Source organism: Myotis myotis, unplaced genomic scaffold, assembly GCF_014108235.1.
Source record: "Myotis myotis isolate mMyoMyo1 unplaced genomic scaffold, mMyoMyo1.p scaffold_m19_p_8, whole genome shotgun sequence".
Classification (NCBI taxonomy): Eukaryota; Metazoa; Chordata; class Mammalia; order Chiroptera; family Vespertilionidae; genus Myotis; species Myotis myotis.
This window is the reverse complement of record NW_023416390.1, coordinates 47719938-47732853: the sequence shown is the minus strand read 5'-3', so window position 1 is coordinate 47732853 and position 12916 is coordinate 47719938. Positions and strand designations below refer to the sequence as shown.

General features: G+C 42.1%; 1 protein-coding gene and 1 long non-coding RNA gene across 4 annotated transcripts in view; one reads left to right on the top strand and one right to left on the bottom strand.

The window, feature by feature from the left end:
• Nucleotides 1–2626: 2626 nt before the first annotated feature.
• On the top strand, nt 2627–12803 carry LOC118661670. 3 transcript variants are annotated; one of them, XR_004969429.1, is made up of 5 exons: nt 2629–2673; nt 4542–4632; nt 4983–5104; nt 6282–6389; nt 12012–12803. It is a non-coding gene; the product is annotated as an uncharacterized LOC118661670 (long non-coding RNA). The 3 variants fall into 3 exon arrangements; XR_004969428.1 differs by lacking the exon at nt 4542–4632 and having other exon boundaries at nt 2627–2673; XR_004969430.1 differs by lacking the exons at nt 2629–2673; nt 4542–4632 and adding an exon at nt 3806–3843.
• The window catches only part of CCDC173 (coiled-coil domain containing 173), a 33998-nt gene continuing 26915 nt past the window's right edge, over nt 5834–12916 (bottom strand). Inside the window, exon 9 of the mRNA XM_036319931.1 lies at nt 5834–6357. Coding sequence (XP_036175824.1) covers nt 6013–6357 — 345 coding nt within the window. The 3' untranslated portion in view covers nt 5834–6012. The remainder of the gene's footprint in view (nt 6358–12916) is intronic.

Genomic DNA, 12916 nt, shown 5'->3' with positions numbered 1-12916 from the left:
ATGCAAGAGTGAAATGAGAATACACATACTTATTTTAAAAAACAATAAGCAAAGGACAACAGTGAAAAGGTAACCTACTTGTCTGGCAAATGGAGGAGAAAATCTTTGCAAATCATACCTGATAAGGGGTTAATATCCACAGTATGTAAAGAACTATAACTCAACAAAAAAAGCAATGGATGAAAAAGCTCAAGAGGACTCAAATAGACATTTCTCCAATGTTGACAAATTCACAACTGATAAACTGGAACTGTAAATCAAAACCACAATGATATAGCACCTCATATCCATTAGGATGGCTATTATCAAAATACTAGAGGCCTGATGCATGAAATTCATGTAAGGGTCTTGGCCCCTGCTGTGGCAGTGGCTGCCTCTGCCTTGCCACCCCCCCGCCCGCCATGTCCCTGGCTACAGCTTCATCCAGAAGGTCATTTAGTCTAACATATTATGCTTTTATTGTTATAGATTATTATTATAGACTAGAGGCCCAGTGCACAAAAGTTTGTGCACTCGCGGAGGGGTCCTTCAGCCCGGCCTGTGCCCTTCTCGCAGTCTGGGACCACTCGGGGGATGTCCACCTGCTGGCTTAGGCCCGCTCCCAGGGGTGACCGGGCTTAAGCTGGCAGTCAGACATTCCTCTGGGAGCCCTCGGGGGATGTCCACTTGCCAGCGGGGAGCAGGCCTAAGCTGCAGTGGGACATCCTTAGTGCTGCTGAGGAGGCAGGAGAGGCTCCCGCCACCACCACTGTGCTGGCAACCATCAGCCTGTCTTGTGGCTGAGCAGAGCTTCCCCTGTGGTAGTGCACTGACCACCAGGGGACAGTTCCTGCATTGAGCATCTGCCCCCTGGTGGTCAGTGTGTGTCATTGTAACCAGTGATTCCCAGTCGTTTTGCTGTTAGGGTCAATTTGCATATTAACCTTTTATTATATAGGATAGAGGCCTGGTGCATGGATGGGGGCCAGCTGGTTTACCCTGAAGGGTGTCCCGGATCACAGGGGAGTCCTGCTAGGGTACCTGGCCAGCCTGGGTGAGGGGCTGATGGCTGTTTGCAGGCTGGTCAAGCCCCCCAGTGGGGACCCTCACCCCATGGGGGTGTGGCCAGCCTGGGTGAGGGGCTGAGGGCCGTTTTTATGCTGGCCACACCCCCTTCAGGGTGGGGGTCCCCATTGGGGTTCCTGGCCAGTCTGGGTGAAGTGCTGATGGCTGTTTGCAGGCTGGCTACACGCCCCCCCCCCCCCCCCCCGCAACTGAAGCTGCCAGCCTCTCCTTTTATTTTTTCTGGGGGTTTGTTTATCTTATATAATTGAAACTTTGTAGCCTTGAGCATAGCCCAGGGCTGGCCAGGGTAGGCAGGAAGCTTGGCTTCCTCCATCGTCGGGGGCAACCCAAGCCTCCTGCTCGCTCCGGCTCTGTGGCCGCCACCATCTTAGTTGTGTTAATTTGCATACTTGCTCTTGATTGGCTTGTGGGTGTGACTTGTGGGCGTGGCTTGAGTGTAGCAGAGGGACCGTTAATTTGCATGTTTCTCTTTTAATATATAGGACTGGTGCCCTGGTGCACGAAATTCATGCACAGGGGAGGGTGTGTTCCTCAGCCTGGCCTGCACCCTCTCTAATTTGGGACCCCTCAAAGGAGGTCCTACTGCCAGTTTACAGGGATCGGGCCTAAACCAGCAGTCGGACATCCCTATCGCAATCCAGGACTGCTGGCTCCTAACCACTCTGCCTGCCAGCCTGCTCGCCCCCAACTGCACCCCCCCCCCCCCGCTGGCGGCCTGCTTGCCCCCAAATGCCCCCCTGCCAGCCTGATCACCCCAAACTGCCCCCCCCCCCCCCGCTGGCCTGCTTGCCCCTATCTTCCCTCCCCACTGGCCTGCTCACTCCAAAGTGCCCCCCGCTGTCCTGATCACCTCCAATTGACCCCCACTGATGGCCTGCTTGGCCCCAACTGGCCCCCCTGCTGGTCTGCTTACCCCCAATGGCCCCGCCCCCCACCAGCCTGATCACCCACAACTGCTCCCCCTCTTGGCCTCCAAGTGCCTCTACCTTGGCCCCGCCACCATGGCTTTGTCCAGAAGAACATCTGGAAGGTTTCCTGGAAGATCTCTCAGTCTAGTTAGCATATTACTCTTTTATTAGTATAGATACATTTGTCTGTAAATGTGGTATGATTGCAAATATGAGTAGGACCAGGTAAAATTTTATAGAATGGGCCTTTTATTACAGATAGTTTGCCATGTATGCATTTTTTCTAAAGAAGTAAAAATTACTTTAAAAAATGTTTCAGGAAGACTGAGAAATTTACAGTATCTCCTTTTCTTCCAAGAAAGTTGTCACTTTTATGCCAGAGTGAGAATTATTTGTATGCTTTTTATGTCAGCATTGGGCCACTGTGACTGGGGGGCACTTGGCTTGACTTGAGAGTAACTATCTTGCTCACTGGCTGGGAGGGAGGGTGTGTGGCAGAGGAGATAAATACTTGGTTCTGGATTATTCATAGATTGCTGACTTTCTGGATTGATTGTGCAAGCCCCTCCTTTTATTGATGTCCACCTTCTGTTGACAGATATCTACCCTGGGGGAGAAATGAGATGAAACTCTCTTTTCATTGTAAAAAGCAGGTGAATTCCTAAGGTGTGATAAAGCCACCCAGCCATCCACAGTCAAGGTACACATTTTCATGGAGGATGTTCCCATTTTTGAATAAATTAAAACAATTTTTTTCTTCTAATTTAAACTTTCTTCTATAACTGTTTTCTTGTTACTTAAAAGCTAGTTTTTTTGAAACTACTTCCAAAGCTTTTCAAGCTGTATATGTCCTTGGAATGAATTTATAAATAAGAATTGAGCCTGGCCGGTGTGACTCAGTGGTTTAGCATCGACCTATGAACCAGGAAGTCACAGTTTGATTCCAGGTCAGGCCACATGCCCGGGTTGTGGGCTTGATCCCCAGTACAGGGCATGTAGGAGGGAGCTGATCAATGATTCTCATTATTGATGTTTCTATCTCCCTTCCTCTCTGAATCAGTAAGAATATATTTGAGAGAGAGAGAGAGAGAGAGAAAGAGAGAGAGAGAGAGAGAGAGAAGAGTATATATGTTTGTAAATAAGAAAACAAGTATTTGCTGCTCTTAGAAAGTCTTATTTTCTTTCATTAAAACTTGTGCAGTATAGGGAACTCCATAGATTCTCTTAATTTGAAGAAAGTTAGAGGGAAAGGTACTAATTCAGAGTTCCTTGGGAAAATGTGTCACATATATTTTTTATGTTTATTTTTTTTTAATCAAAAACTGAAATATTTTCTATTCAGAAAATATATTTGGATCTAAATATCTTCTATAATTTTAACCCTAAAATATCAATTTAAATATTTTAAAAATGGTTGGGATGTTTGTTTTTTTAAAATAAGTTAGGTTACTGGAGTTCTACATGTTACTGGATCACCTGGGATAATTTTCTGATTGGAAAATTAAGAATTATAATCAGAAGGGAGGACATGAGAATTTTTAAAGAACATATTCAATTTACTTTAGAAGCCAAACCTCTCTTATCATGTGACTTGTTTTGTATGTTTGTTAAACTATATTATCACATAAACATTGCTGCTATTGGGACAAACAGTGACAGCTGATTCAGGTCATTTGAATGTCCACTGTCTGTTTTAATTTGTATGTTTGTTTTGACTCTGTCATATGCTCAAACTTCAGTGGAAGTCATGAGAACCTATTATTTTTGCCTGCTCCCTCCTTTACGTTGGAAATATTCTTTTTTACCCAGAGGGACCTTAACTTTGATGTAAGGGATTGTTTCCATTGCCAACTGCGTTCTTCCTTGCCAAGTAAGAGAGTTATTGTGAACTCTTCAGTGACGCCTTCCCCAGGATATTTGCAGATGTGGTTGGGAATAGTTATTTCATCCCTGACCTTTGCATGTCAGGTGCTGGGTGCCGGGGTGCCACCTCGCCTGCGCCCCGGCTCTCTGATCCCGATGTGGCTCTCCCTCCCTCCAATTGCCATGGCAACCACTGGGTGCCGCCCGGCCTGCGCCCCGGCTCTCTCTCCTTCCGATCGCCATGGTAATCACTGGGACGCAGGCCAGGCGGCACTCCTGGGCCCTGCGTCCCAGCTCTCTCTCCTTCCGATTGCCATGGCGACCACTGGGATGCAGGCCAGGTGGCACCCCCTTGGCTCTTGCCTGCTGCCTGGGTTTCCTATCACTGTTCTTCCATCCTTCCCCTTTCGCTTCCCATCATTGTGCCTACATATGCAAATTAACCACTATCTTTGTTGGCAGTTAATTTGCATAGCGCCCTAATTAGCCAATGGGAAGCGTAATGGAGGTAGGGTTAATTACCCTTTTTGTCTTTTATTAGATAGGATGTTAGTGAAGATGTGTTCCCTGGTGCAATGTTGTGGGAATGTAAAGTGCAGCTCGTGGTCTAAACAGTATGATGGTTCTTTAGAAAATTTTTAACAATTGTCATAAAGCAATTTAACTTTTGAGCATATATCCAAAATAATTTAAAGATTATCTCAGAGATTTTCACACCAGTGTTTATAGCAGCATTATTCACCACAGCCAAGAGATGAAAATAACCAAAGTGTCCACTAATGAAGGAATGGATAAAGTAAGTTTGGGATAGCCTATATAATAAAAGGCTAATATGCAAATTGTCCCCTCGACCTGGAGTTCAACCAGAGGGTGGGCCCAGCCAGCCAACTGCTTGCAGCCCCTCCCCTCAGCTGGCCCTATCAGGTCACTCCCACCCTGATTGGGGGCAGGTTCAGCCTGCTGACTGTGGCCCCTCCCCCTGGCTGGCCCCACCCTTGACCTGACCCCCACCCCGATTGGGGGCAGGGGCAGCCAGCCAACCTCCCATGTCCTCTCTCCCTGGCCAACCTAGCCCAATCAGCCCCCACCCATGCACAAATTTGTGCACTGGTCCTCTAGTGTATATATAATTTCATATTGTTTTAGGAAAGGAATTCTGGCACATGCTTCAACATTAGATGACCTTGAGAACATTATGCTAATGGAAATAAAGTCTACTTAATGAAGCATCTAGAGTGGTCAAATTCATAGAAACATAAAGGAGAATGGTAGGTCCCAGGAGCTAAGGGGAGGGGAAATGGAGAGTTCTTTAATGGGTATATAGTTTCAGTTTTGCAAGATGAGAAGATCCGGAGATTGGTTACACAATATGTGAATATACTAGTATACTACAGAACTGTACTCTTAAAAATGTTTAAGATGGTAAAGTTTGTATTCTGCATTTTATACCACAGTCAAAAAAAAAAAAAAAGGAGCAGGGGAATGCAGTTCATAAAAAAACACTGAACTTGTATCAAGTTGGCTGCCTAACTACATGAAGAGGAATTATTTCAACTGCCTTTCTAGTGAGATACACTATAAAATAAACACAAGCCATAAATTGCATTTGGTAATCATATTGTTAGTGTTATTTGAAACTAACATTTAAGTACTGAATGGTACACAATTTTGTGAAGAGAAAAGTAGTACTTCCATGCAGCTATAAAAAGGAATGAAGTGCTGATGATGTAGAACATTAGACCTTGAAAATATGCTAAATGAAATAAATCTGAGACAAGGCCACAGTATGATTCCATTTATATGAAATATCCAAATAGGCAAAACCACAAAGCAGATTAGTGGTTGCCAGGGGCTATGGAGAGGGGGAGATGAGGAGTGACTGCTTAATAGGTACAGGGTTTCCATTTGAGCAATGAAAAGGTTCTGGAACTTGATAATTGTAATGGTTATACAATATTATGAATATAAATGCCACTGAACACATTTTTAAGTGACTAAAATACATTTTATTATGTGTATATATTTTTTATCAAAAATGAATTAACCTTCGATGGTGAAGATCCAACATAATTGTACTTAGATGAAGAACAGCTTTATTAAATTATAAGCAAGTAATTCACTTACATTTGGAGCTTATAGTATTGGCTACAATTTAGTCTCTCAAACAAACTTTTTCCTACAATGTAAAACCTAGCCTTCCCTTAGACTTTTGAAAATTATTATATTTTGATCCCTGCAAATTATAAGAAGGGAGCTGGACTCCAGTGAAATCATTTGTCTGATAGCTAGGTCTTAATCCACTTCTGTTTGTAAGAACTGGTCCATGGCCACCTCCAGGTCCTCTCTGTACAGATTTTACAAGAGGATAAATATGTTTATTTGTTGATTCAGACTCAAATTTAATTACTTCCCTGGCATAATCTTGAAATTGTTTCTCCTTTCCAGCCATAAGTTCTTCAGTAAGTCTGCAATACTCCAGATCGTCTTCTTTTGCTTGTTTTGCATTAAACTTATTTTTGGCCTATTGAGGAAAGAAAGTACAATTCTATATTGGTAAGTAAGACCAACTTTCTAAACATAGCATTAGAAGTTGTAGATAGACTTTTCTAAACTCGTTGATATTTGACAAGTTATGACTTAACAACTGCATACTATAATTTATTTCAGAAACTTTCCAATGTATCTCACAATATCATCATCCTCAAAAGTCATGACTCAATGAAACTTACCTTAATAGCCTTTTGTGATGATACATCTTCAAACAATACAGCAAAATAGTTAAAGGCATGAAATTTAGATAATGTTTCTATCAATTAATAAAGTGTACTCTGGCAGGTGTAGAAGGCATACCAATCACTGTCCCTACCCATCCACTATTTTGAAGGAACTAACTCAAACCCACTCTCCTAAGTCATCCCAGTATACCATGTGCCACAGGAATATAAGATTAAATTGTCAGTGACTATCTGAGCTAAGTTAAACCAACTACATGCTCTGTTTCCCAATAATCTGAAGTTAGAACAAGTGACATTTATCAATGTAGGTCGATCAGTTGCTGTGTGGAGTAAGTACGCTAAGTTCTCTACCAAAAGCCAATTTACCAACATTTCATAAATTTTTTTCTTGTAACTTCATAAAAATGCTCCTTTATATTATACTATAGGACCAGTGCACAGATTCGTGCACCAGTGGATTCCCTCGGCCTGGCCTGTGGGAATCTGGCCAAAACCGGCTCTCCAACATCCCCTGAGAGGTCCTGGATTGTGATAGGGCGCAGGCCAGGCTGAGGAACCACACCGATACACAATTGGGGCCAGAGAGGGACTATGGGAGGGTTCCAGGGTGTGTCCGGCCCGTTTCGCCCAGTCCTGATCAGCTGGACCCCAGCAGCAAGGTAACGTACCAGGGAGCATCTGCCTCCTGGCAGTCAGTGCGCATCATAGCAATTAGTCGAATGGTTGAACAAGCGGTCGGACATTTAGCATATTAGGCTTTTATTATATAGGATGTGATTATAATGACTTTTAACGATTTCTTTGTAGTTTTGGCTGACAATTTTTTCATTTTGTTTTCTCTGTGGCATTTTTTAAAAATGCTGAGTTGGCAAAAAAAAATTGAGTGATTTTTGTATACTTAAGAACAGGGGTCCTCAAACTTTTTAAACTGGGGGCCAGTTCACTGTCCCTCAGACCGTTGGAGGGCCGGACTATAGTTTTAAAAAAAACTATGAACGAATTCCTATGCACACTGCACATATCTTATTTTGAAGTAAAAAAACAAAACGGGAACAAATACAATATTTGTATTTGCATGTGGCCCGCGGGCCGTAGTTTGAGGACCCCTGCTTAAGAATATATTTTAGTATTCAAAAAATATTTTTCAAAATCAATACCCAATACTTAAGCATAAAATAGTAGCTCAAACCTGATATCTACTATAAATTGAAATTTATAAGGAAACTAGAGGCCTGATACACAAATTCGTGCAAGGGGCTCAGCCCTCGCAGCCCTGGCTTCATCCACAAGGTCATCCAGACAGTTGTCCGGAAGGATGTCCAGATGGTCATTCTGCTGTTCAGTCTAATTAGCATATCAGCTCTTTATTATATAGATAGAGCAACTATATGAATATAGAAAGCACATTTTTATTACTGAGTGCTGCATTTAAAAATTAAAGCTTATATGTTAAATTGGTGATAAACTACCAGAAGCTTGACAAAATATAAAATTACATTCAATAAGTATTTTTTTAAGTCAGAAAAAGCTATAAACTGTCTTCTAAATGTGGGATCTTAACAAGCAGCAGTTGAAATATGTTGATTTGGTGGTTTGTAGAAAGATATTGAGGGAACAGGGAGAAACATTTAAAGTACAATGGAAGAGATTGGAGAACCAAGATGGCGGCATAAGGTATAAACCTGTGTGTGCTGCCTCCCATAACAGCATTGAAACTACAACTATAAGACAAAACAGCTATCATCCAGAACCACGGGAAAGCTGGCCGAGTGGAAGTTCTACAACTAGAAGGAAAGAAAAAAGTGCATTGAGACCGGGTAGGAGGTGCAAAGGCACCAAGAACAGAGGTACAAAGGCACGCAGGAGGCAGCTGCACCTGGGTGCGTGGTTTTTCTCAATCGGAAGGGGATACAAGCTCTCAAATGCACTGAACTCATTTATGGTGAGACTCTGGGGTCCCAGACTCCTACGGGGAGAAACTGGACTGTTTTGCAGGGGGTCGGAAAGTGAGGGTGGCTTTCTCGCAGAGCTGCGTGCAGGGATCATTGTTGCTGTGGGGGCGCAGGACTCAGGGTCACAGAGGGACTCGGGAACACAGATGCGGAGTCACGGAGATGGCTGACGACAGCCATTGCTGTTTGCTCTGCCCTAGTGATTCTCTGAGATCCCGCCCCACTCAATTTACATCCCCATCCAAGCTGTGCGCAGCGGCGCAAAGGAATCACCTGAGCTTTTGCAGCCTAACCTAACAAACTGCAGCTGGGTCAGAGAGCTTCAAAACTTCCAAACCCCAAACAAAGAGGAGAAATCTGCTGATACCGCTGTAGCTCCTGCTGGGTGGACTCACACAGTGGTTGACTTGGAGATCCAGGAGCCAGGGTACCCCTGGTCAGCTACCAGATTTCAACTCCACACATCCATAAGGGACACACTCAAGAAGCAGACTCAGTGAGCACCAAAGCCCCATTGAAGCAAGTCCTACCCCATAATGGTGTCTCCAGCACAACAGCAGTTCTTCCACTGTAGACTGCTGGTCCTCGCAGTCAGCCAAAAATGCAGAGAAAGAAACATGTCACAAATGAAAGAAATGGAGGAAAGCAAACTAACGGAGGACATAGAGTTCAAAACCACAGTTATAAGGTTACTCAAGAATCTTCTACAAACCTCTGAGGAACTTAGTGAGACCTTCAAGGATCTTAATGAGAATACCAAAAAAATGGAAAAGGACCAGTCAGAAATTAAACATACACTGACTGAAATAAAGAATCTTATACAGAGATCCAGCAGCAGACTAGAGGGTTGCAAGAATCAAGTCAAAGATTTGAAATACAAAGAAGCAGAAAAACACCCATCTGGAAAAACAAAACGAAAAAAGAATCCAAAAATATGAAGATAGTGTGAGGAGCCTCTGGGACAACTTCAAGCATACCAACATCCGAATTATGGGGGTGCCAGAAGAAGAGAGAGAGCAAGATACTGAAAGCCTATTAGAAGAAATCATGACAGAAAACTTCCCCTACCTACTCAAAGAAATAGACTTACAAGTCCAGGAAGTGAAGAGAACCCAAATAAGAGGAATCCAAAGAGGACCACACCAAGACACATCATAATTAAAATGCCGAGAGCAAAAGACAGAGAATCTTAAAAGCAGCAAGAGAAAAACAGTTAGTTACCTAAAAGGGAGTACCCATACGACTGTCAGCTGATTTCTCAACAGAAACCATGCAAGCCTGAAGGGAGTGGCAAGAAATATTCAAAGTGATGAATAGCAAGAACCAAGATTATTCTACCCAGCAAAGCTATCATGTAGAATTGAAGGTCAGATAAAGAGCTTCACAGACAAGAAAAAGCTAAAGGATTTCATCACCACCAAACCAGGGGATTATATGAAATGCTGAAGGATATTCTTTAGGAAGAGGAAGAAGGAGAAAAAGGTAAAGATAAAAATTATCAACAACAAAGTGACAACAAATAAATATCTATCAACAAGTGAACCTAAAAATTAAGTCAGAATAAACTGGTGAATATAATAGAAGCAGGGGCATAGAAAGGGAGTGGACTGACAATTCTTGGGGGGAAGGAGATAAGGAGGGTGTGGGAAAAGACTGGACAAAAATCTTACACCTATACGGGGGGTAGGGGAGGCCAGGGGATTGTCAAGGGCGGGGGGAAAAAAGGGACGCATATGTAATACCCTTTGTAAGACTGTAAGCAATTAAAAAAAACAAAAACTTACACCTATGGATGAGGACAGTGGCAGGGGGTAAGGGCATGGGGTGGGGTGGGAACCAGGTGGAGGGGAGCTATGGGGGGAAAAAAGAGGAACATCTATAATAATCTGAACAATAAAGATTTATTAATTTAAAAAAAGTACAATGGAAGTAACAATGGAGGGAAGAATTGCATAATGGATCATAGATTGGTACCTCAAATTTGATATGCACTAATTAAGCATTAATAGAAACTCATAGCCGAAACCGGTTTGGCTCAGTGGATAGAGCGTCGGCCTGCGGACTGAAAGGTCCCCGGTTCGATTCTGGTCAAGGGCATGTACCTGGGTTGCAGGCACATCCCCAGTAGGAGATGTGCAGGAGGCAGCTGATCAATGTTTCTCTCTCATCGATGTTTCTAACTCTCTATCTCTCTCCCTTCCTCTCTGTAAAAAATCAATAAAGTATATTAAAAAAAAATAGAAACTCATAGAGAAACTTTTAAAATAGTAGTTAAAAAGTAACAACAAGCACTTTTGAAGGATGCAAGAGAGCTAATATTTTGGACACTGGAAAATAAAGTGAAAGAATCAAGTATTTATCCTATCGTTTCCTTAAAAATTGTACCTCAAGGAAACCAAACTGCTGATCATGAAAAGTTTTTGAAGACATTAACAAATGAATCCGAAGGAAATTGACATTTTGCCACCTCATGAATTAAGAGATTTAGACAATGATCATCAAAGGGTCTTCAAATCACAGAAAGTGAGACAGCAGTCATTAGTACCTTCTAATAGAAGGACACAATATCACCCATGAGGAATTTCAACCCAAAAATTGAATCTAATCTAGATTTTACATCAAATGCAGGGAACACATTAAATTACACCACAGGGATCCAAATGGCAAAAGCCAGATAATAACTCTAAAAGATAAAAACAAACAAACAATTTCTTCAACAAACAACAAAAAAAGAACAAATATAATAAAGACAAGGAGGGAGAACTTAAGACAAAAAGAGAGGATGGAGGTGGAGGAGGAGTTATAGATTAAAAGAGACTTTAAAGACATATCAACCAAATAGAATACATGTACCTTATTTGATCCCAATTCAAATAACACAATTTCAAAACTACCCATGAGATAATTTGAGGGGAATTTAAACACTAAGTGTTTATTGTTTTATTTTTTTAATGTATCTTTATTGTTGAAAGTATTACAGATGTCCCCCTTTTTTTCCCATTGATCCCCCCCCTCCCCGCACTGAATGTTAATTGTTTTAGATATGATAATAGAATTGTGATTATGTTGATTTCTAAAGAGTCCCTGAGTAGTAGAGATACATTCTGAAATATACATTAATAAAATTAGATAATCTCCGATTTGCCCCAAAATAATATGGCAGATCCCACTTCTGGTAATGGCTGCATAAGGAAGTTGGCCAATTTCCCTCCACAGGTAGCAAGTTTATTATTAAAAATTATTAAAATCAGCCCTAGCTGGTTTGGCTTAGTGGATAGAGTGCTGGCCTACAGACTGGAGGGTCCTGGGTTTGATTCCAGTCAAGGGCACATGCTCGGGTTGCTGGCTTGATCCCCAGTAGGGGGTATGCAGGAGGCAGCCGATTAATGATTCTCTCTCATCATTGACATTTCTATCTCTATCTCCCTCTCCTACCTCTCTGAAATAAAAAATATATATTAACATTTTTTTAAAATCAAACATTTCAGAGCCCTAGAAAGTGACCAGATGCGGGTAAATACTTAAGAAGTGTCTTTTCATGAAAAACTGCTGCTAAATCTGGTAAGAATGGCAACTTTATGGCATTCTTGTTTGGAGAGCATTGCTACCTATCCAGCTCAAGTAACGAAAACTTGCAGATTCTATTTGAGTTGAGTGACAATGCTGCTAAAAATTTAAGGGGGAGATTCTGGAGGCAAGACAGTTATAGAAGAATTAAAATAATAAACTCTACAGACATCCCTGATTAATTGATAAACTATACATTCACACAGGAGATCCCAGTACGTCTAGCAAAAATTAAAAACCTGGAGGAGATTGTGAATGTTCTGTTCTTTGGAAGGCCATCCTCAACCCACACACAGCTTATGCAGCCGTGGTAAAAGCATTGCTGGTTTAGCTTGTCTGAAGATAAACTCTACCCATGTTATTGGTTGACTGTCAATGTCAGTACGGAGAGGAACTTTAGAGAGCCAGACTTAAAAACAAACAAACATTAGCAGAGACTTCAAAGGCTGCCTATTGTGAAGAGAGATTTCATAGCTTGCATCCAGGGAAAGTAACTGCCTACTAAAACAAAGAGCAACCACCCTCAGAACAAAACAGAGTGTACAACATACTCTATACAATGTCAGGTTTTCAATGAAAACTTACTAGACTTGCAAAGAAATAGGAAAGTGTTACATTGTTGTAAGGAAAAAACAGAATTGGCCGAAACCGGTTTCAGCCTGCGGACTGAAAGGTCCCAGGTTCGATTCTGGTCAAGGGCATGTACCTGGGTTGCGGGCACATCCCCAGTGGGAAATGTGCAGGAGGCAGCTGATTGATGTTTCTCTCTCATCAATGTTTCTAACTCTCTATCTCTCTCCCTTCCTCTCTGTAAAAAATCAATAAA